This window comes from Camelus ferus, chromosome 2 (assembly GCF_009834535.1).
Source record: "Camelus ferus isolate YT-003-E chromosome 2, BCGSAC_Cfer_1.0, whole genome shotgun sequence".
Classification (NCBI taxonomy): domain Eukaryota; kingdom Metazoa; phylum Chordata; class Mammalia; order Artiodactyla; family Camelidae; genus Camelus; species Camelus ferus.
In genome coordinates this window covers 4,672,338-4,697,074 of record NC_045697.1, presented here as the reverse complement: position 1 = coordinate 4,697,074, position 24,737 = coordinate 4,672,338, and the positions used below count along the sequence as shown (strand labels likewise).

Here is a 24,737-nt window from a genome sequence, read left to right as displayed (position 1 = left end):
GACAGACTGGCAGATAACTTCTGACCTGGCTCCCAGGGACCCTCACTTCCAGCATTCACACCCTTGTGAATCCCATCTTTTGGGGTGTGGGTTGGATTTAGTGTCCTGTTACCAAGGACCAGAATATTGCTGCATAATAGAACTGAGGCACTGTTCTTTTTCACTTGGAATTTGAAATAATTTCAATCTGACAGGAAAACTGCAAGAACACAAATAATAGGAAGTAAAGACAAGAGCTAACCTAACGGTGAAGCTTCAGAGAGCATGCACTTACCCATCATGCTGCAGTTCCACTGGGCTTTGGAACCAGATGGAAGTGCATTAACACCCTGACTCTGCTGCCCCATGTAACAGCGAGCAAGTTACTAATGTCTGAGCCTCAGCTTCCCTGTCTATAAAATAAGGATATTATACACACACACACACACACACGTATACATACATATATACATCTATTCCTTAGCATCACGCCTGGCATTAATTACTTTCACTGGAAGCACCCACATCCTCTGTGTGCCTGACCTTGATGTGCGGCATATGATGTACCGAAGCCCCCACACTGGGGTGCCCCCGGGAAACCCACCCTCTTGACCTCCTCCTCTGCTTCCTCCATCTATTCAGTGAGTCCTGTAAATTGTGCCCCTTCCCCGTCACATTCTCACCTCTCCCTCCTTTCTTCATTTCCTAGGAGAATTACTAGAGTAAAACCTAGCTGGTCAACCTGACCTCATTCTGTTCTCATTAAATTCTCCACCCTCTGGTCAGAATGATCAAAATGCGTTCATGTCTCACTCTCTCTGAAACTTCTGCATGGCCACAGCCTGTTACATGTTGGACACTGAACTTCACACACTTAATCCTCACAAGGCTGCAAGGCAGGTGCTTCCACATGAGGAACAGGAGCCTTCACGGGGTGGAGTTCCTTGCCCGGTGTCAGATGGAGGAGGCTGGGCTGGAACACCTGCTCCAAGCCTGAATTCTGTCCATTATCCCTGCTCCCAAGCCATGTAGGACGATGAGCAGCACCAGCTTTCATGCGAGTTGCCTCTGGCATCCCCAGGATGTGCAAAAACCATCTTCACTCAGATCTTTATTTGTCCCTCATGCAAATCCTCCAAAGGTCACAGGGCAGTTGTTAGCCCCATTGTATTGGTGAGAAAACTGAGATTCAACAGACAATGTGGCCTGCCAAAGGCCACACTGCAGACAGTGTGTGCATGACCCACATGTCGAGTGTCTGCCATGCCATCCAGTTCTTGGCTTGACCCTTTCTTGCCTAATCACTAGGCTGAACCATGCCTCCACCCCCTTTTCTCATACCCTTTACAACAAGGAGAAGCAGATCGAGCTGGAAGGAATGGAAACTCACACCACTCACCTGAGCTATCAAATCTCCATTTTCTGCATGGACCAAGATCACAGCTCCCAGCCCCTTAAGGAAGGTGAAGGCTTCGTAGAGCTAAGGAGGGATAAACAGGGATTGGGGTGAGGTAAAAATATCACAGCAGGAGCGTTTGCAAAGACCATTTTTCTGCTCCCACACGGTCATCCACCTGCCAGGTGCTCCATCTATTATCAATGGACTGTGCTGCTCAACAGGTAACCTTGGAAAGACTCTTCCCGTGCCCCCGACACCCTCCAGTTCCAAAAGCAGAAGGCTGCAGGTGGGGCACAACTGATCAAAGACACACACGGCATGATCACACCCCGCATCTCAGTGCCTATTTGTGCCTTTGGCTCTCTCTGTGGTTTTGTTTCGTTGGAGCACCTGTAGTTGCTGATGGTGACAACTGCTGCTAAGAAACTGTTTCCAATTTTATTGAAATTATGTAACTAAACCTGCTAAGCCTGTACCGTGGCCACCACATACCACAGGAGATGTATACATCTTCACAAGATTTCCAACCCATATCGTTTTGTAGACCAACTGGAGTTAGGGGGACGAAGTTCTCTAACAATGCTAATACTCAGATAACATATACCCTGCCCAGTGCCTTCTTCCCACCCACAAAGTACCCGCAGTTGGGTATTTCTGTCTGATGAGGACCAAGGCCTCATGCTCCCTCCGCAGAGATTCCCGAATCTCAACCTCCTCCTCCTTGCAGACAAGACAACACCCCCGCCCGGGGGATGCACTTTCAGCTGTAGACAGCAGGGGGCGGAGGCGCGCGGAGGTGTGAAGCACTTTGGAGGACCTACACCCAAAGTCTGCTCAAGTCACCTATAACCAGGGCTTCAGCGAAACACACAATTAGAATGATACAGGGGAAAATGTCAGTTCTGCTAGAGACACATGCTGTTTTTCCCCATGAAACTGAACAAACCTTCAGCCTTTTGGATGCCTTTGATGACTGCATCAAAGGTTTCCAGGGCATCCAGGGGTAAGTTACATGCTGCAACTCCAGGTGTCTGTTTTGAAAGGCAAGACATGGGATGCTTCCCCCACTGCACATCAGACCCCATGGTGATCATGAAAAGCAGCTATGAACACTTATATGGCACCAGCTGTGTCCCAGGCACTGCCCTAGACCTTTACTTGTATTAAATCATTTAATCCTCTGACAACCTCTCTGAGGCAGGTGCTGTTATGAACCTAAAGCACAGAGAGGTTAGCCAGGCTACACAGCGAACTAGGGTTTGCTGCCAAGCAGTCTGGCTCCAGAATCCATGCCCTTTGCTGCTGCACTGTCCCACCTTTGTAACAAGTGGAGGGCAGGGCAATGATAACAAAACCAAACCAGGGATTCTAGTGACGTGAGAAGGCCAGGTGCCTGATAAACTGGAACTCCTGACACCTATTCCCCTGAGATCACCGTCTTCCTTGGTTCTCCTCATCCACATAACAACTGTCTGCAGTTGGTAGGGCCAGAGGTGATCACCTTGTACAGATGACAAAACTGAGAAAGGAAGGGACTTGTAATTGGCCAGAGGGACAGCCAGGGCTCTCCTCCAGGACAGAGCTAAGGAAACAGTCCCCAAATTCACATGAGCCCCAGAGCTCCGCAGAGCTTTTGAGAAGTACAATTCTTGAGCCCTACCTCCAAGCATCTGTGATGGAATCTAAGGATCTGTGTTTTTAGTGAGCTGTTTAGATGAGGCTGAGGATGAGCTGAGTTTGGGAACCACACGCAGGGGACCACCTGCTTCACGCCCCCTCTAATGGCCAGAAAGGAATGCAGGTCCAGGAAGGGGTGATGACTGACACAGGTCACGAGGCAGCTGAGGGTCAGAACTAGGAATGGAACCCAGAGATCTCCCTGTCCTGCTCCGACACCTCCCCTGCCTGTGCTGCCTTGCCTACAAAGCTGGTCCATTCCTGCCCAGATGATGGGTGGGGGAACGGGGCTATGCAAGGACCTACCTGGCTATCGGACATCTGGTAGAGATCCTTATAGGCCATGTAGACTTGGAAGGAATTGACGCCTGTTTCAAGATAAAAGAGAGTAGAAAAATGCAATTAAGAAAAAAGAACATGCCTTTCCAGTAAATCGACAATCACAGTACAGAGTGGTAGCAACCAAGACAGAAGGGCATCATCAGAATTCACAGTGGGGGCACCCAAGCCAACCTGGGGGTGTGGGTGAGGGTCCAAGGAGGGCTCGAGGAAGGTCACGTGTAAGCTGAGTCTGAAAGGGAAGGAAGAGGAAGGGGTGGAGGGGAGGGGGAGCAAGGGGAAGGGAACTACCCGGGCTGAGAGGGAGGGATGTGCGTGGCATGGACATTAAGGAAGATGGAAAGACAGCAGGTGTGCAGCTACTGGGAAGTGCCTTGTGGCTGAAGCCAAAGGAGCACGTGCTTTTTAAAAAATCCCTTATATTTTTTATTATGATGAAATACACAAAGTTCACCATCATACCCATTTTAAAGCATACGGTTCAGAGGCATTCATTGCCCGTTGCACAGCCATCACTACTGTCTAGTAGAACGTATGCTTTTAAAGCAAAGGAATAACACAGACTTTTTTTGTCTCAGAAGGACTGTTCTGGAAGGTGGCTGGGTGTGTAGAAATGGAGATAAGCTGGAGGATGCTAAAGACAAAAGCGACAGGTGGTCAGAGGCCCTGAGCCTGCAGGGAGCTCCAGGGATGGGGAGGGGTGAGGATGTGAAAAGGCTGAAATGACAGGACTCATTGTGCAGCCAGAGGGGAGCAGGGGAGGTGGGGGGAGGGCTGCTCCCTAATATGACTTCAAGTGGCTTGAGGACAGGGATCACATCTCATATATTATTTCACCTTGCATGTTCACAGCAGGTGCTCTGCAATTAATGTTTGTTGATGGAATCAGGAATCATTTGGATAAGAAAAAGAAAAAATTAAGGCAAAAGTACTAAACGGGATTGAGACTCCTTTTATACTAAATAATAGTGAACACCAGCCCAAAATTGCTTCTTGTCTAGAAAACCTTGGCACCAAATATTTCTTTTCCCAAAATATTAGGAAACATTAAAAGAAAAAGTAATATTCTGAGATTAACAAAGTATCAGCCTTTATGCACTCAAGTATACTTATATACAAAAAAACTTCAGTGTATACAGACATAAGAAATATCAATGAGTGAACAGGTAAAACCATAGTGAGAGGAAAATTCATAGCCTCACATGCTTCATTAATTTTTCAAGAGGAAGGGAAGCATCTATCAGCTGAGTAAGCTTCTACAATAAGAATCTTTAAAAGAAGAGAATGGAAATTTATCAGAAGTTAGAAGTAAACAATACAAATGAAAGCAGAAATAATGAAATGGCAGATTGATAAATATGCTTTAGAACTGGCCCTTCTGGGTGGGTGGGTGGATGGGGTAAAGCTATCTCAGATTAGAAGCTTATCAAAATTATGAAAAAGTTGACTTGTTATAAATGGCAAACTTCTGTAAGTTAATTCTTAAAAACTCAAAAAGCAAGCAACCAACATGGTAAACAAATCTGAAATAAATTTAACAAAGGTTTTTTTAAAAAAAACCCAAAAACCACTTATTTAAAAAATACTAGATGCAGTGGAGCCCATGAGGGGTCTGCTGGGGGTCTCTGTTTGGGGCAAAGTTTTTCCATTTCTTACCTGGGGAGGGTAATCTCATAATTCCTAAAGCCACATTTTTCACTTGTGTAATTTTCTGTATCTGTCTGATTTTATATTTAAAAGATTAAAATAAAAGCAAAGAAGCAAAAAAGGCACACGGAATCTTTAGACAAATTTTTTTTAAATGGATAACAAATAAAAAGAACAAGATTGAGTCTTATTTGTAATCAAATGATTCAGATGAAAACCTCAGTACGGTACCAAATTTTAGAGTATGTTGCTCAGTGCTAGTGAATGTGCATTAAAATGAGTCCCTCTTATGCAGCAAGTGACAGCGAAAACTGGCACAGCCAATTTGCACCTGCTTGGAAAACCAATTAAGCATTTAAGCATTCACTATCAAGAGTTGTACATGCTTCCACGTCCTTGGCCTGATAATTCTACTACTGACAGTAGAGCCTTGGGAAATACAATAGATCCTGATGCTCACAAAACTTCCCAACTCCATAAAAGCCATCATCACAGTGTTTCTCCAAGGAGGCTGCATGGAATGCCAATTCTAGAGGATTGTGCTGAACGCCCATCGGGTTGCCAGTACCCACTCCTAGTACCCCCCAGTTCTCAGAACTTCCTTACATCTGCTAGCAAATGCCTTCTTCCCCATCCATCCAGTAACCTCGGAAACAGCCACGTTCATACCACGTGGCCACAGATCACAGATGGTTAGTCTAGGGCTGGGCGCCTAACAGATGCTAAGCTGAGCCAGGAGGAGGGACCAAGTCCAAGTGATACCAAAGGACACCTGACGAATCTATTGAACAGATGTCCACCCAGACAAAGCGTGGGCTGCTGCATTCCACCATGGGGACCACAGAAGTGGAGAATGCAGGTCAAGGGGGAAGGGAGAGCAGAGCTGGCTGAAAGAGGGAAGCAGGGCTGAGCACAGGGGACCCCCTGGCATGGGGTCCTTGGACACACGCCTCTGCCACTAAAGCAAATCTGCATTATTTGCCAAGCTCTGGGGTGAGTCTCTTGTTTGTAATCAAAATAGGGATGTTGATATCTGTATTGGTGAAGAAAAACTGGATTCATCAGCAACCAATAGTTTTCTTGACTCCAGGGCTTCTTGCAGATTTTAACATGATAATGAGCTTTAAGAATATTCAAGAAGGGACTAAACAGGAAGCTTTCCCAAAGTTATTAGACCCCATAAGCCCTTCTTCATATTTATTTTCTCACTCATCAAATATTTGCTGAGAACTTAACGTGCGAGCACCATTATGTAATAGGGAAGAACCAATCTGACTCCATGTTAGCTCTGTTCCCCTGGCTCTAACCCTGTGCTCGGTTTCCTGGGCTCAGTCGTGCTGGTTCGGCACCTTTTGTAAAAGAATCTTGCCTAGAGCCTGAAATACACAGGAGAGACCCTTCTCAAAGCTCTGATCTTTAAAGGTGTAAAACTTTCCCACTCATAGAGATAAAAAGTCCCAGAACAGAGAACACTTCTCTTGTTGGAGGTTTACAGAAACATCATGACCTGACCCACGCAGACAGCTGCAAGAACAAAGGAGTCTGATACCAAGAAGTTTGCACCAACCAACCACACCCCTTCCCCTTTTTAGTATAAAAGGAGCCTGAATTCTGACTGGGGGAAGATGGTTCTCCAGGACATTAGTTCCCCATCTTCTCAGTCGGCTGGCTTTCCGAAAAAAGTCATTATTCCTTGCCCCAACACCTCATCTCCTGATTTACTGGCCTGTCATGCAGCGAGCAGAAAGAATTTGGACTCGGTAACAATTCTAGAAGCTAGAGATAAAGCTGTGAAGAAGGTAGGGAGGATCCCCGTCTACATTCTAGTGGGAATGAGCAACGAACAAACAAAAAATAAGAAAACTTCCCAGAGAAATAGGAGGCAGGAAGAAGTTAAACAGGGGTAAATATTTTTAGTTTCACAAAACTTTTGCAGCAACTCCCACCAAGAGCCAGAGTCTCTCTTCCCCTCTCCCTGAACGTGGGCTGGTCTCGAGAGTGGCTCCGGCCAGCAGAACGAAGCAGAAGTGTCAGCGGACACTTCCAAGCCTGGGCCTCGGGGTGCCTGCAGCTCCAGCCTCCCCCTCGTGGGGCCAGCAGGGAGAAGCAGCCCACGAGAGCTGCTGGGAGGGGGCGGTGGAGAGAGCCGCCCCAGCTGGGGCCCAAGGCACGAGAGCCTCGGTGTGGCCCGCAGAGCCGCCCAGCTGAGCCCACACCAGAGGGCCCATCCACAGAGTAGGGAGCAAATGAGGAACCGCTGCTTTCTCTCAGTTGTGGTAAAACACACCTCACATAAAATTGGCCATCTTAGCCATTTGTAAGTGTACAGTGCATTTGAGAGAGGTGATTAGACAGGCGTACTGACCCTGGCTGGCTATCCACAAGGGGAGAAAATGCCAGGCTGGTGAAAAACAGGACATTCTGTCTCATCCTGCAGCTGGCTACTTGGTTCCAAGGACACAGCCAAAAAACAAGACATTTTATGTCCCATAACTGCTGTATTGATCCCAAGGACATACCCCAGTATCTCTTTCTTTGTTCTTTCTCCCACCAAAGTTTCTCTTTTAGGGCTGAGCTCCACGGGAGGAAGGAGCCAGTAATAGAAGGTGACTGACACCACCATAGTGAAGACAACGTTAGCAGAGGCTTCCAGTAAAAGATCCCGCGGCCGGATCAGGGGCTGGAGCTGTCTCAACGGCTACCTGGCCGACGGCTCCCCCACTCAAGTGTTCTCTTCCTTTCTTTCTTTCTTTTTTCTTCCTCTCTCTGATCAGTAAAGCAGGTTTCTTTCCACTCTGTTCCTCTGCCTCTATTGAGAATTCTTTCTCAGTCGGCAGCCAAGGACCAACACGTCTAGGGGCGGTCGAGGGGCAGGGGTTTGCCCTCACGTCTGGCAGGCTTTCCAGTTTGGGGTCCCTCTACTTGCTAACACAGTGGCATTAAATGTGTTCACACTGTTGGGTTTCCATGTCCAGAACTCTTCATCTTGGCAAAACTGAAACTCTGTCCCCAGAAACATTAACTCCCCATTCCCCCTCCCCTAGCCCCTGGCACCCACCCTTCCACTCTCTCTCTCTGTGAACTGGACGGCTCTAGGCACCTCATATGAATGCAGTCCAGCATTTGTCTTTTGTGACTGGCTTATTTCACGTGACATAATGTCCTCCAGGTTCATCTACACCGCACCCTGTGTCAGAATTCCCTTCCTTTCCAAGGCTGAGTAACATTCCCTTGTACAGATGGACCACGTTTTGTTTATCCAATCATCCTGTGATGCACATTTGGGTTGTTTCCTTCTTTTGACTGGAAAATTAACACCAAGCTCAGACTGAGGGTCTCACGCCTGGTACCAAAGCTCTGACACTATGGATGAAGGGCCACTGGGTAAGCCGCAGAGAGGTCAGCTTGGTGACTTGCCCAGTGTCACACGGTCAAGATGGCAGCCCGACTGCTGGGATCTTTCTACATCCCGCTGCTTCCTGTAAGGCCCCTGACAAGTCGTTTCACTGTGCACCTGTGTGAGCGAGAGAACAGCAAAGCTGCCCGGTCCCAGAAGGCGAAACCAAGGCACAGACAGACCAGCCCAGGACTCGCCCGCCTGGTGCACATCAGTGGAGCCAGCCGAGCTCACTCCCACCAGCCGGTGCTCCTGGAAGCCATCACTGCACCAGCAAACATGGGTATCTTTACAAAGATGCTCCCCCACAACACGTTTGAAATAGCAAACAGTGGGAAACAGCCTGTTGTAAGTGCTGGGATGAACCCCAAGATCCCCCGTCAGGAAGGAAGGACTTCTCCCCAGCTCCCTCCTCCAGCAGCTGGGAGAGCGGCCAGCGGATGGCCAGCGGATGGCCCTCAGCCGTTTGAGTCACCTTCCATGAAGAGCGCCACCCAACTCAAGGTCACGCCCCTTCCCAGAGGGCCACACCCAACGCCTGGTCCACGCAGGGTGTGAAGTCCCTGCCCCCTTGCCATTCCTCAGAATAAACCTGAAGGTCACCCAGGTTTCACAGCGCCCTGCAGCCAATCCCACTTCCTTTGTTTCGCTCATAAGGGTTGATTCTGAGGCAGAATAATGGTCCCCTAAAGATGTCCATGCCCTGAATCCGCAGGACCTGTGAATACGTCCCTCCCAGGCAAAGAGACTCTGCAGGTGGAATTAGGTTAAGGACCCTGAGATGGGAGATCACCCTGGATTATGTGGGTGGGTTCAATGTAACCACCAGGATCAGAGATGTGATGACAGAAGCAGAAGCTGGAACATGAAAACAGATGTATGTATGCACGCGCATGACTGGGACACTGTGCTGTACGCCGGAAACTGACACATTATAACTGACTGTACATCAATTTAATATATATATAAAGCAGAGGCTGGAATGACGTGGGGCTGCGGGCCAAGGAATGCGGGCAGCCTGCGCCCTGGAGCTTCTAGAAGAAACGTGTCCTGCCGACACCTTGATTTTAGCCTATGAGATTCATTTCAGATTCCTGACCTCCAGAACGGTCATCTGCATTGTTTTAAACCATCCACTGGTGGGTTTATTACAGTAACAATAGGACACTAATACACACTCACTCCCTGCAGGCCAAGCTCTGCCTCAGAGTTTGTTCCCTGGGAGCCCTGACAACACAATTTTTTAAAGTTCATCAATAGGAGACAGATCAACTCAGTATCTCCTTAAAAACTGAAAATTCTGGAGGTCTTATGAGAAACGAGATTCGTAATCGATACTGAGCAGGACCCTGTGGGAGCCTTCCTGGCACTAATCTCCCCCTGTTCCCTGTTTCTTGTTTGTAGGAAATAGGCTTCGTTTGGGCTCCTTGACCTTCCCTGAGTTCCAAAGGGCAGATTCAAACAGTTGCTAACCAGGGAAGGGAGGGAAGGCAGAAACAGGGAGGAACGATCAAGACACAATAGTGCAGCCTTGGGGCAAGGTCCTGGTTACCAAAGCTGCTGTCCCAGGATCATACCCCTGCCCCTCCTTCAAATAGAAACCAACTGTTCTTAGAAACCAGTCAAGTCTCAGGAGTCAAAGAGAAGAAGCAAGAACTGGCTGGAACCTGTGAAGCCCAAGAGGGCAGAGGATTTGACTTCCAGTGGACCTTGAGCCTCGTTACAAGTCAGTGTGATGCATGCTAAGTGACACCCCACCAGCGCCATGACAGTTGACAATCGCCATGACAACAACCGGAAAAGCCCACATACGAGGCCAGAAAAGAATGGCGATTGGCTCCAGCACACCCAGAACGAGGACCTGATGGCGGAAGCCTCCCATAGAAGTCCACATGGCCCGACCCGGGCCGGAGCTGCCTCTACCGGCAGCCTGGGCTGACAGCTCCTCCTGCGAGCGCCTCTCTTTCCTTCTCCGGCTCGAGCGCCTTTCCTTCCTTTCCCTCTTCTGAGCAATGAAACGGCTGTTCACTTCATCCCTTGGCTCCTGCTGCTCAGATTCCTTCACAGCTCGTGGCAAGGACCCACGCTTTGGTGGGCTTCCTAATTTAGGGGACCCTCTATCTGAGACAGGAAGGGGGCAGGGCACAGCCATTCAAGGACTGCCACAGCAGTTAACATCAAAATGGTGAAAGATTCAGCCCCTAGGAGGCCTTGAGGCTCAGGATGAAGAGATTTAACTTCTAGCAGATCTTGAGCTTCATTCTACGCCCCTTGTAATACATTAACGTGGTGAATAACACGCCCGCAGGCGCCATGGCAGTCCCAGGGCTAGCCACAAAAGGTCAAAGGGTGGGAAATGGCCAACTTCCCGGGAATCCCAGCCCCTTCCCCTTAGACTGGTCCTTCCACTTATTAGCATACGAAGCCACCAAGCCCATAAAAACCAGCAACACGATGCCTCCCGGCCACCGCTCTCTCCCTCTTCGGAGACGGCCCGCACTCTGTCTGTGGAGTGTGTACCTACTTTTAATCTGAGCACCCAACCCCCACACCTCGTGGCCTCTCTCTTGCCTTTCAGTGTATCTCTCTGAATAAATCTACCTTCACTCAACTGTGGCTTGCTCTTGAATTCTTTCCTGCGCGAAGCCAAGGACCCACACTTGGCGGGCACGTCCCAGGGGCTCAGCCGAAGCCTGGGACACGGCCCTGCTCACGCCCCACATCTGTTGTCCTGCATCACATCCACTAACATACTGACAGTGAAATAATAACAAATTAATAGCTTGTAATACAGAATCCTGACCACAGGCCAGCAGTGTTCTATAAGCATTTTACATATATCTACTCATTTGACCTGTGAAACAACCTTTTTTATTACCTTCATTTTCCAGATGGGAAAACGGAGGCACAGAGAGGTTGAGTGAATGGCCCAAGGTCACACAGCTGCTACGTGGAGGGAGTCTGATTGTCCACGACATTTTATTGAGTAAGAAAAAGGCATACTGCAGCGTATTATGTGTATTATAATTCCATTTATGTAAAACTTAGGAGTGCCTGAGTGTGTATATAGAATATGTATATACATATTCCAAGTGTTTATATATGCATGTACAAAGTGGAAAAATGCCTGGAAACACAGGCACCAATGAATCACTTTTTAGTGTAAACACTTCCATATTGTTTTAATAAACAGGTACTAATTCTGAAACTTACACCAATAAAAAGCATTTTACAGTGCTAGTTAGACTCTCAAAACTCAGGAGTGCACATAAAAACTTCCCCAAGTCTTCCCCTGGTAAGTTTCTAGCCAAGGGAAGAAAGTAGCTTGCTGCAATACACATGACCCACAAAGCCCCACCCGGAGGAGACAGGGCTGCGGGGCTCTCTGTGACAGTTCCGTAATCCTGCATTCCTCCCAGCCCCTCTCCACGTTCCCATCCTTAGTCAGGCTGTTAAAACTGGTGTGATGCAGCCGCAGGGGCAGCATGGAAACCTGCTCAGGATTTCACGTTAGGTGTGGAAGGCAAGGCACGAAACTGTCAATTCCCTTTGACTATGATTCTGTGCAAAACAAGAGTGTGATTTGCAGCAACTTCAATGGAGGGAGAGAGCCTTCGGGCTGCAGAAGCTCAAACTTATTGAAATCCGAACTGGTAAATGGACAAAGAACACACTGGCCATTCCCATAAAGGAGAAACGGATGTAAAACGTTCAACGTCACCAGCAGTTAAAGAACGGCAGTGCACCACGGGAGACCGGCTTTTACCCATCAAATTAGCAAGGCTTCGTAGAAGCAATAACACCCAATGGTGCAAACACGCAGGGAACGAGAGACGCGGGGCTGTGGGCGTGCACGTAGGTGTGTCTTTTGGGAAAGTAATTTGGCAGTAAATGTCACAATCTTGAAAAATGTTAAAACCTTGACCCTGTAACTCCATTTCTGGAAATCTAAGAAAATTATTAGAAATGCAAACAAATGTTTATATACAGAGATGTTCACCAAACACGACTCACAATAAAGCACACAGAAAACCTAAGTGCCCAATAAAAAGAGGAAATGGCTAAGCAAATTAACCATTAGACTGTATATAACGAGCCATTAGAAAGTTTTTAATGAAGAGTAATGATTACTCATAACATGGTAGGTAAATAAAGAAGGATTCCAGAGGACTGCTGACATATAACTATATGAGGAGAAAGTCGTCCAAATAGATGAGGAATGGAGAGCAATAATCCTTCACATTAATGGTAAGTGGTGACTGGGGGTAGGGTCAGAGGAAAAAAAATTATCTTCTCTTGCTTTTCTCACTATTTTGTAATTTGGGGATGATACTTTGATAATGAGAAAACACAGCATATATAGTTTAAAAACTGAAAACACCCTCCCTGTCTCTCCTTGAAGCATCTCATTCGTTTGAGGTTTCCTCCTCAGACAGCCTCAGAACTGCCCCTTTCCAGACGGACCACTCACACCTGGTTCATTCTGTCTTCTTCGTGTTTGCTTCCACGTGTCTTCCACTCAACTCACCTCCATCTGGTGTAATGCACACTGTAAAGTACCCACACTGTGCAGAGACACTTGGCGCGAGCCCACGCAGAAGGGTGGGACACAGAGAGGCACAGACGTAGTCCCCTCCCTCCTAAGCTAAGGGTTTAACAGAAGAGCCAGGCAGACAACGGGTGTCCTGTCATCCAAGAGCAGTGGAAAAGGTGCCCCAAAGAGGCCAAGTACCCTGCCACGGGTACTCAAGGGACGAAGTAGCTCTGACTGGGGCAACTGCAGGGGGTGACAGCTTAGCTGGGTAGTAGGGCAGAAGAAAGGGCACCCCTGCCAGTGGGTGAAGGGACAGCAAGAGCAAAGGCCAGAGGCACAGGAGGTTTCAGGGGGTGGCTCCGGGATAATAAGCGGCCAGGTGAGTTTACGGCAGAGACAGAAAAGTGAGGCGAGATCAGGGAGGGCTTGTGTGCCAGGCTACGGAAACTGGGCTTTCTTCTGCGAACGGGGGAACCGCCGAAGGGCCTGGAGGCAAAGAAGACAGAGTCCTGAAAGAGAGTCCTGTCTTCCCACTGTTTGTGCAGAAGAGCACAGCTCACGGCTGGGCTCACGGCAGATGCAGATACAGGGATTTTTAACTCCACACGATCAGACCCACTAAAGAAACACGTGTTCCAGAACTGTGCCCCCATCCTGGAGCTGCCACTGACCTTTGTCCTGCACCAGCACTTCCAGCTCCTCCCGGACGCCGTCGCACCAGCTGGTGATGTCCACGTGCAGGGAGTAGTCGCAACAGGATTTGGTGTCAGCTGCTTCGTGCCATTTCTCAAAGGAGGTCAGCAGGCTGGACCCCGGTTCAGGGACAACATGGTCAACTGGGACAGAAAAACATGTGTCTTTCTAGGATGCTTAGGGCCCAAGTTGTTTCAATGGTAGTCTCTTCATCACCATGACCCCCATCACCACCATCACCTCCAATATCAGCGTAGTCATCATAACCATCGCTGTCACCCCATCACTGCCATCAGCACGATCATCACCATCATCACCACTGACATCATCCAGATCAACACCCTCTCATCAGCACCCTCCCATCATCACTCCCACCACCACCAGCATCAACATCGCCATCACGGTCACCAAGATTACCACAACCATCAGCAGTGACATGTCACCAGCACCTTCAGTCTTCATTCCCACCATCGTCACTACCATTGTTACTGTCATTTTCACCATCATCATGACAACTACTTATCGAATGCTTTCTGTGTGTCAGATACTGCCACAAAGGTTTCACATAAAGATCTCGTCAAATCCTCACTACTATCCTGTGTAGTGAATACTAATAGCCCCATTGTGCAGATGAAGAAACTGAGGCTCAAAGAGGGTAGAAAAATTTGCCCGAGGTCACACAACTCGTAAGCAGTAGGAAGATTCCCAGAGTCCTGTCAGCTGCATGATGTGACTTCGGGGACACAGACCAGCAAGGTGAAAAGGAGCTTAGAGACTGAAGGGATATTAACGTCATCATCCTTTTCTCAAATAAAAATCTCAGCTGTAAAGCAGATCAAAGGGAGGCACCTGCCTTTTAAACCTCACTGAGCTTCGCAAATCTCTCTGGCTACTGCCCTGTTTCTCTAACACCCACCCTTCACAGTCAGACATCTATAAAGACCAGTCTCTGCTCTCGCCCTCCCTCTCACGCCACCCACCGGAAGCATCAGCCTTTGCTAATTCGACCCTCCGTTCCTCATTCTACTTGACCTCTCATGGCAGAGTGAATCGCTCCCTCCTTTAAACTCACTCCTCCCTGGCTTCCGTGGCAACACAGCTTTCTGGCTTTTTGTCCTACTTCTGTGGTCATTTTTTCCTTCAGTTTCCTTGAAGACTTCCTCCTCTCCTTGGCCAGTTAAGTGATCAAACTCCTTATGACTTGGTCCTAGAACTGTTGTTTCTATGCGGCTGCTCACTAAAATGCAGAACTCTGAACTCAGCTGTTTCCCTGACCTCTCTACCAGGAGGGCTCAAAGGCTCCTCAAAAATAAAGTGTCCAAAACCTCGTGTAACATCGTCCCCTCCTCCCCCTCACTGGCAAACCTGGTCCCCCAGCCCCACCCCAGCTGTCAAGGGTGCCCTGCAGTTCCACCAGCTCGGAGCCCAGGGGTCAACGAGTGCTGTCCACTTGCCTCCGACACCCCCTGGAGCTCCCCACGTCTGTCTGGTTCCATGGCTACACCTTCATCTCACAGCTGAACTACTGTAATCGCTTCCCACTGGTCTTGTCACATGCAGCCTAGGCTACTATTCTGGTCTCTTTAAAACAGATCATCTTACCCTCTGCTTAATATCCCTCAGTGGCTGCTCACCACCCATAAGAAAAAGACCCAAATTCTCACCTGGGCCATTGAGGCCCAGTACCATCCTCTCCTCCCAGCCTTATCTCACAGGATGCCTACCCTCAGTCTCTGAACCCTTGCCTCATGGACTTCCTTTAAGTCTCTTAAATGCAAGATGTGTTTCATACCACAGGGCCTTTGCACATGCTGTTCCCGCTTCCCAGAGCTCTCTTCCCTCCCACCCTCTACACCCAGTCAACGCCTACTCATCCTTCAGATCGATGCACAAATGTCACTTCATCAGGGAAGCCTCCCCTGAGCCCTCTGTCCTGCAGTTCAAAGCACTGTGCACCACTAATCCACTTATAATCAATCGTGGGGGTGATTAGTGACTCCCCAGGGACTGTGAGCCCCTGGAGAACAAGCGTCGTGTCTGCTTTGTTCCTTTTCTCCGCCACCACCTAGCACAGTGCCTGGGGCAGAGCAGCCCTCAATAAATGTCTGCTGGATGAAGAAATGGGGCAGGGACTCAGAACCTCCCGGCCCCTTGTCACATGCCTCCTGTGGTCCTCAGGGTGCTTTCATAGGCTCTTGGTGTTCCAGGAAACACACTTTGAAAACCACCCTTTTACAGATGGGGAGAATGAGGCCCACGGGGTTGGTGGAGGGGTCCCCTGGTGGTCTCACAGCTGGTGATGGGAAGAGAGCCAAAGAGAACTCCAGGATCCTGATTTGTCATCCAGGGATCTGTCCTCTACCCCACAGAGGTCCCCTGAGCCTGGAACTTCCATCTCCACTGCTCAGACTGTCCCAGTTCGTATTTCCCAAGCACTTACGCCGTACGCCATGCACTGTGCCAAGGAGCTGCATGTACAGGGAGCGGTGGGAGTCAACTTACAAAGCCCGCATTCCTGCTGAGGAAGCTGAGGCTCACAGAGGCTGAATACTGCCCGGTGGTGCCCTGTTGAGTGGTGGTGACCAGGTACAGAGCCTGGTGACTGGGATTCAGGTCTGCCCTGGTCCCAAATCTGGGCTCCTCTCAATTTCCCAACCAGCAGACACAAGGCTACTTTTTAGAAAAGTGACCAGGAGGGTGCTTGCCCCCTGAGCTCGGCCATACCCTCCTGGCTCAGAGGGACAGGGAGCTCCGACACGTGAGCTCTGCCCATGGTGGCCAACTCCAGCCAGACGGCGCTTCCAGAAGAACTCCTCGATGGGGGGAGACGGGCAGGGTTGTGGTCAGTGCAGGGACAAGCCACCTAGACGTGGAGCCCAACTGTTGACTGAACATTTCAAAAACATGCTGCCTCTTTAGTCAAAATTGCTTATTAATAAACAACAAGGTCTTATTGGGTAGCACAGGAACTATATTCAGTATCATGTAGTAACCTAAAATGAAAAAGAATATGAAAAGGAATATATATATATCCGTATAACTGGATCACTATGCTATAAACGAAAAATGAATACAATACTGTAAATTGACTATACTTCAATTTTAAAAGTTGCTTATTAATATGGAATCCAAACAAAAGCAGCTATTAAAAAAATGCAACAATCTGGCTACAAAGGGCAGCAGAGGAAGAGTCCAGCATCCCAGACAGAGCACTGTGGTAGACGGCATTATCTGTCCACAGTTCCTCCTTCCCTCCCTACCCTCACCATGGTTCTCGGTGGCCAGGATGCGATTTTAGGGACTTTGGGCTTGGCCGTGCGACTTGCTCTGGCCAACAGAATGAAGGCAGAAGTCACAGTGTGTAGGTGAAGACAAGAGGTGCTAAGAGGAGTAGCAAGTTTCTGCCAGACCCTCTTACACTTGTGCCATCCACTGGGAGCAGAGCATAGCTGCACTGGTCATTGGTTCCAGAATGGGAGACCCATGGTGCCCTCCCCAAACTCAACCCACAGCCTGAAGCAAACCCACTCCAGCCCTCCTCCTATCCCCACAGACCCTTGAATAAGAAAAACAAGTGTTGCTTCAAGTTTGGGGACTGTCTGTCATGCAGCATTATCACGGCATTACTGATGAATACAACCACTTCCCAGCTGTGTAGCCTTCAGCAACTTCTCTCATCTTTCTGAGCCTCTACTTCACCATCTGTCATAATAATACCTACACCACGAGTTCCCAGACTTTAGCCACTTGCACATCAGGGCCCTTAAGCAAAGTTCTTGGTGTCACTCAAGATGCTGGGGATGTGGAAGAGAAGTCACAGCCTCTGTCCTAAGGCCAGGGTATGACTCACTGATCATCGTGGTCCCGCCGGCCAGCGCTGCCTTGGTGCCCTGGAAGAAGTCGTCGGCGGCCGTCATCCCCTGGGAGGGCTTCTGCAGGTACGTGTTGACATCAATACCTCCAGGAACAACCATCCGCCCGTTGGCCTCGATGGTCTTCACTCCACCGGGAACGATCAAGTTCTCCCCGATTTGTCTGGAGACAAACAACAGAGACGGCCTTTGGTTCTTAAAAGGAAAACAAAATGGCGGCCAACTCTGCAGCTTCAGTTCCATTAGATACACATTTCTGAGACGGATGCTCTGCAGGGCAGTGCGTGGACAGAGATAACTCAGGCAGGGTCCCTGCCCTCCAGGGGCTCCCAGCCTAGCGAGGAGGAAAGGCACGTAAGCAGACGGTTACTATCCAGTTCAGGAGGGCGGGCGGGGAGCCCAGGGTGGGCCGTTCCAGCAGCCTGGTTATCTGGAAGGGCTGCCAGGGGCAGGCAGTAGGAGAGCTGAATTGAGCAGCAGCGAGACCAGCATCTGCATCAAGCGGCAAAGCTTCTTGGAACAGCCTGTCACTCAGAGAACTTCACACACATTTGGCAACTGCCCTGGGGACACAGAGGTGAGCAAGGGAAGTGAGAGAGTGGGAAGTTCCCTGAGCTCGGCAAGTCTGTAGAGACAGGGCTACAGGGTCAATTCCGACTCTCCAAAATCCATATGTTGAAGTCCCAACCCCCAGCACTTCAGGATGCAACTATATTTGGAGAGACGGCCTTCAAAGAGGTCATTAAGTTAAAATGAGGTTGTTAGGGTGGGGCCTGATCCAACCTGACAGGTGTCCTTAGCAGAAGAAGCGATTAGGATGCAGACATGCCGAGAAAGACCACGAGAGGACACGGGAAGAAGACGGCCGCCTACAAGGCCAGGAGGGAGGCCGCTGGAAAAGCCAGCCTGCCTGCATCCTGACCTCAGACACCCCGCCTTCAGGACTGTGAGCAATAACTCTCTCTTGTTTACGCCTCGCAGTTCGGGGACTTTGTTCTGTCAGCCCTGGGAAAACGATACAGACAGGCCAGCCGGGCCCTCATTTGAAACCGTCGTGAGCACCAGCCTCAGGGAAGCCGCTTACCCTCCCGGCCGCGAACACCTCAAAACCTGCCACGGGGGAATCACTGGCGGCGGCAGGGCTTCCCTGAACACACGGACCCGCCCTTCTGTGCTTGGCGCCTGCAAACTTCCCCTAGGAGGAGGGAAGACTCCAGAAGCTGGGGAAGCAGGAGGAGCCTAAGAATTTCAAAGCCTCACCCCTGTGGGGTCAGCTGTGTCTTATCTGTGGGAACCGGAGTCAGGGGGCATCTCCAGGGGGCAGCGGGGGGGCTCAGCCGGCCCAGGGCAGATGCAGCCGCCTCTCTCCAGGGCCAGGGCCCGGCGGAGACCAGCTGACCATGAGCAATTTTTATGGAAAAAAAAAAAGAAATCCAGTTCTGAACTCTTGGGATTTGCCCCCAGTATGAGTTTTTCTAAATTAGATAAACATCAGTAATGAAGACACAGGAAAACGCAGCTTTGGGGAGCACAGTGCCAGGCCCCAGGCAGAATCTGCACACAGGTGCAGAAGCAGAAGCTCCCCGCTCTCCTGGACCCCGGGCTCGGCTGGTCCAGGCAGGTCGGGGCACAAAGGCGCCAGGGCTCTCCTTGGGGGCTCTCCCACAGACCTGGGGCATCACACACTGTCTGCCCTGAAACCGGAAGCCAGTCTAGTCAGAGCGCAGCGCCGGGGCCCTGGGGAGCCCCCAGGAAAGTCAGCGTTCTGCCACTTTCGCCGCCAGTACACCTGCCGCCTCTGATCGCCAGTCCCCCTCCGGCCATCACTCCCATCTTCACGTACAGAATCTCGTCCAGTGCTCCCACCGTCCATCTCCAAGGTCATGGCCGATGCCAGGAGCTGAAGGGAAGTGGTTCAGGGAAGTCACCCTCAATCAAGCTTTAAAACAAGAGTGGTGAACTGCTAAAAAGCACCAACCAAAGGACACTCTCCCAAGCACTTCACGGCCTCATTTGTGCTCGCACTAGCTTTTAGGGAAGACGGGGTGATGTTCAGAATGCACAGCGCTGGCAAAGAAATGCCACTGCTCGATCGGAATGGGCACGTGCGCAGGCACTCGGCACAGCCCTCCACACAGGAATCAGTGGAGTCACCGCCAGTCTGATCCGGATCTATGACTCGGTCGCTGTGCTGCGGGGATGAGTTCTATTGTCGGGGCCATTCTTAGCAGGCAGATCGTTGTCTCTCTTTACCCTCCTCCTCTAATCTCTTGCCAACAACCCGTGAGAGAGGAAGTATTCACATTTTGCAAAAGAGGAAATCGGAACTCAGAGCGGTGTGGTGACTTGTCCGAGGCTGCACAGCGAGTCAGTGTTGGGTCTGGGTTCAAGCCCCGTCTCCCCAAGTCTGATATCAGATTCTGCCCACCAAGCTCAACTGCCTCCCTGCTTCCCTTCTGCAGAAGCAGCAGATTCTCCCCAAACTGGATCCCCCAGTGAACCCCCGAAGAATCAGGAGGAAGACTCCCCGAACAGTTCTCAGCTGAGTGCGCGTGGAAGGCGAGGAGACAAGAGGAGCTCAGAGGGTCAGCCAAGCACCTGCCCGACCCCAGCACCGCCCTCACCACCATTCAGAAAAACGGCCCTCCGCCGTCAGCACTTGACTATCCAAACTGGATGGAACCCTCAGTGGCTCACAATAGATTCTGCACAAACACAGCTCAACAGCTTTTAGGAGAACTTGACAAATGGCCTCAAAATGAGAGGATTCTGGGGGTTTAATCAAAGTGAAGGGAGGTAACCCAGCCTCCTCACGCCCGGTGGTCCCTCGGGCTCTCCCTCCTTCCACACCTACTTCTCGCGAGTTGGGATTGTGCCCCCCGGGATTATCCAACGATCCTGCGAGGCATTCAGTCACACTCTCTGCTTAACAGGAGGGGAAAGCGACAACACGAGGGCTTAGAAAGATTTTCAGCAACAGGGTTAAGATTAGAGGCATCTCCCACCAGGAGGAGCTGACAAATACTCGACTTACGGAAACTGCGTATTTCCTGAACACCCTGGATGGTGAGCCCTAAGGCTCCAGGTGTTCACACGTACAGCAAGCACTTAATAAATGCAGCCCAACTGATGAGGACTTGTTCCATCTGCACATGTCCTGGATTGCAAGCCTTCTAACCTCCAGGCACGTGTGGCTGGTGGGAATGGTGGTCCCGTGAAAGGGTTCTCAGCGTCAACTCACCCAGGACCCCAGAACGCTCAGCCCAGACCACCTGTGCCTCATCTAAGCAGTGGTGACTTCGAACCCTCACTTCTGGATGCATCTTACCCCCAGCCGATCATCTGCCTTTATCCGCTTTCTGGTTCCAGGCTGTGCCGTGGCTGAGACTGAGGTCCCCACCATCTGATGTGTCAAAGTTTGTCTGTTACACTCACTTCATCAACACCTGGGGTCCTATACCCCACCCCTGGCACTGCGCCAGGTCCCAGGCTGGGTGGCAATAAAGCAAGACCCCTGGTCAGGAGCCTGAGGAGTGCTGTGACCAACAGTGGCACACGGCAAGGGGTCAGCACAAGGGAGGGGGGCAACTGGGGCTCCAGAAGGCTTCCTGGAGGAGGAGCCACACAAGTTGGGTCCACAGGATAAATAGGAGTTGCAGGGCAGAGGGACGAAAGGAGAGTAGGGGGAAGGGCAAGGCATTTCGGGGGAGGATCTCTGGTGCAAGGTTCCCAGGTGAGAGCTGCCTGGTGCCAGTTTTCAGTGCAGCTGGAGAGAAGGAGCTGGGGGAGGGGAGGGGATGAACGGAGAAGGTGAGGTCTGAGCTGGACTCAAAGTGGTCAGACCTGGGACTGGGGGTGGGGAGACAGGCAGAGGGAGGCAGGGAAGGGCTCCATGCTGCCCTGGGTACCCTCCCCTCACAGGGCTCTCTGCGCAGATGGTCTCTTAATGCGCAGGACAATCCACAGCCCCTCTTCCTCCTCTACCTCCTCTTCCTCCTCCTCCTCCTCCTCCCCCTCCTCCCTCTCCTCCTCCTCACCTTAATCATCACCATCATCAGCGCACACGTGGCCCCAGACAGTCCCACCAATAGACCCCATTCCTGTTTGAACTTGGCCTCGCTCACGCCCTCTTTGCCCTTCCTTCTAGTTCCAGTTGCCAAGCCGGATCCCGAGACACCCTCCCAGTCCACTCCGCCCGGCTGCGGGGAGAGAGGCCGGGCGGCAGACGGCGGCACGTGGAAGCCACGTAAAAACCGCTGTCTTGTGTTACCAACTGAATTCTGTCCCTCAGATCCACATATTGAAACTCAAACTCCCACATCTCAGAATGTGACTGTGTTTGGAGACAAGACCTCTAAAGAGATAATTAAGTTAAAATGAGGCCGTGGGGGTGAGGGTCCTAATCCAAGAGGGCTGATGTCCTTATGAGAGGAAGAAAAAGCAGAGCTTTCACACACACACAGAGGAAAGGCCACGCAAAGACACAGCAGGAAGACGGCTGTCTGCCAGTCAGGAAGAGAGGCCTCAGGAGAAGCCACCCTGCTGGCACCTGACCCAGGGCTTCCAGCCTCCAGAAATGTGAGAGAGAAATTTGTTGCATGACCTGAACAGTCCGGGGTATTGTGTTATGGTGGCCCGAGCTAACACACCTGGGATGTCACAGCAGGGCGGGAGAGGCAGCCGATGGGGAGAAGGCAATGGACAACTGCAGTCCCACTGAATGCCAAAGCTCGGCCTGGAGGACAGGCCTTCCTCCTTTCTCTCCTGGCCCGCTCAACCCAATTCCAGAAATTGTGGGCAGGTGGGGGAAAGAGATATGAATTCAGGCAGACGTACTAGGTTGGAATCCAGTCCTTGCCCCTAACTCATTCTGCAACATGGAGCAGCCAGTGAACCTCAGCGGCCCACCATCTCCTCTAAGAGCGGAAGAGTGGCCAGCGTGTGAACTTGACGGCCCCTGCGGGCCGGGTGGCCCGCCTGAGCACCGTGGCAGGGAGCGGGCATGGGGCACCGGGCACACGGCAAACACAAGCCCCTTCTCCACCCACGGTGTGCGCCCCCACAAATCTCCCCACCCCTGGGAGTCACAGGAGCCATCCCATTCATTCTGGGGCAGAGCGCCAGCCTTCCGTCCCCGCTAAGGGCTGGGCAGCCTAGCGGGGTGGGCTTCTTAAAAGGTCTGTTTAGTCAACCCACTTTATGAGTCCGTCTTCCAGGTAGACGTCGGCATAGAAGGACTGGTCATCGTTAATGATCCGTCCGCCTTTGATGAGGAGCCGGTCACTCTGAAAAGCCAAGCAAAGTAGTGTCATTAAAGAAAAGCCAGGAAATGTTTTTGTTCTTTCTAACTTTTAACATAGAAAGTTTAAATTGTTTCTAAAGGGAAGATAAGGCATAAAGAGCCCCCTCACAGCCATCACCCAGATGCTTTCAATACTTCAGCATTCTAATATCACCTACTTCCCCCCTCCGACACTTCGGCTTTTTTTTTTTTTTTTTTTTTGCTGAAATATTTTAAAGCAAATCCCAAATATCACATCATTTCACCTATACATACTTCAGTTTATAATCTCTGTTAGGAGTTTTTAGATGAACATAATCACAATCCATTATCCCAATAAACCCAATTAACATCAATTCTTTCATGTCAGTTAATAGTCAGACCACATTCAATTTTACTTGATTCTCTCAAATACGTCCTTTTAGAGTGGGCTGGTTGGAATCAGGATCCACCCAATGTCCAAACTGCACCTGGTCCACAATTCTCTACAGTCTGTTAAAAATCAGTGCTAGCCCCTCCGCCCTTACTGTCTTTCATTTGTTGAAGAAACCAGGCCATTTGTAGACTAAGAATTTCTCTTACAGCAGTATTATTGAATAGAACAAACCCAATTTAGGGACATTTTAAACGAGAATTAAATGACTAAAAACTAAATGCAACTCTTCCAGAAAAACCTCCCATTGTTGTTCTCATGTTTTGCTCCCATTTCCCTGTATTTTCATCCTTGCGCACGTATCCATTCACTTGTCCGTGCACCCGTCATACTGGCCAGTTGCCTCGGCTCCAAGCCCAGGGAGGAGCCTAGAGTAACCAGGGTAAAAGGTGCTTTCCTGGAGATGATCAGGGAGAGGCAGAGGTTTAACCAATCACGGGACTTGAGAGATTCCACGAGAGGACAAGCACAGGGTGTCCACCACGGGAGCAAAATGAACGGGCTGCCAATCGTAGTGGGGGTCAGGCAAGGCAAGCTCACATCTAGAAAATAATTCAGGCGAGTGCTGAGTGCCTGGGCAGAAAGAACGGGTGTGCCAAGGCCCAGAGGCTACAAAGGATGCAGCAAACTCTAGGAGCGAAAAAACCATACAATTGTGTCCTTTTTGCTTTTTACCGTTTTACCGTCAGCCTATCCCAAGTTATTCCATGTTCTGCATAACCATGTTCAAATGGCTACAAGATAGTCCACTTTACGGATACACAATAAATTGTCTAACTGCTCCCCCACTGTTTTTTTCACTGTTTCACAATGATACATATTGCTACAGTGAACATCTTTGTGCACAAAGTTTTCCCCTTAATTTGGACTATTTTTTAGGCTAAATTCTCAGAAGTTTAACAACTGGTCAAACAGTATAAACCTTGTTTGTGGCCCTTGAGAAATATAACCAGATTGCTTTGCAAAAGTACGTCCCCAATTCTCCATCGTGAGATGGCCAAGCATCCTTGGTTATCATTCATATTTGTTAATTTGCATTTCTGGGAGGCTGAGAATTTTTTTTGCCATGTGCATGTTCACTATTTCTACTGTCTCCTAGCGAAAGATGTGGTGATGGATAGAACACAGCCTGTGCCCTTCAGCCCCACCCCTCAGGCAGGAAGAGAGACAGTGAACAGATGGTACGATCCACAGCCGCCGCTTCTGAGGAGGTGTCCTGCACGGGTTCTCCTGAAAATGGAGCCTGAGACAAGGATTTAGAGGCAGCAGTGATTCCGGGAGGTGATTCCACGAAACAGAGTGAGGAAGTGGGCAGAGGGAGGCAGGCGTGGAAATCTAACACAGGGTACACTCCGATCTGGCTAATGCTCTGAGCAGCTGGATCAGGACCCTCTGAGGAAACTTCTAGAGCTAGAATGCACCTCAGATTGGTCCCAGTGGTCCCGTGGTATCAGCCATGAGAGGAAGGCAGATGATGCTGCAGAAG

The 24,737-nt window shown here is 50.1% G+C and overlaps 1 protein-coding gene across 3 annotated transcripts in view; it reads right to left on the bottom strand.

Annotated features, from left to right (window-relative positions):
- The window catches only part of CRMP1 (collapsin response mediator protein 1), a 67,728-nt gene that overhangs the window by 21,644 nt on the left and 21,347 nt on the right, over window positions 1–24,737 (bottom strand). For all 3 annotated transcript variants that reach the window (XM_032493743.1, XM_032493755.1, XM_032493750.1), the window contains exons 2-6: window positions 22,734–22,822; window positions 17,516–17,700; window positions 13,644–13,808; window positions 3,362–3,423; window positions 1,379–1,459 (exon numbers count right to left, since the gene is read on the bottom strand). In XM_032493743.1, coding sequence (XP_032349634.1) covers window positions 1,379–1,459; window positions 3,362–3,423; window positions 13,644–13,808; window positions 17,516–17,700; window positions 22,734–22,822 — 582 coding nt within the window. The remainder of the gene's footprint in view (window positions 1–1,378; window positions 1,460–3,361; window positions 3,424–13,643; window positions 13,809–17,515; window positions 17,701–22,733; window positions 22,823–24,737) is intronic.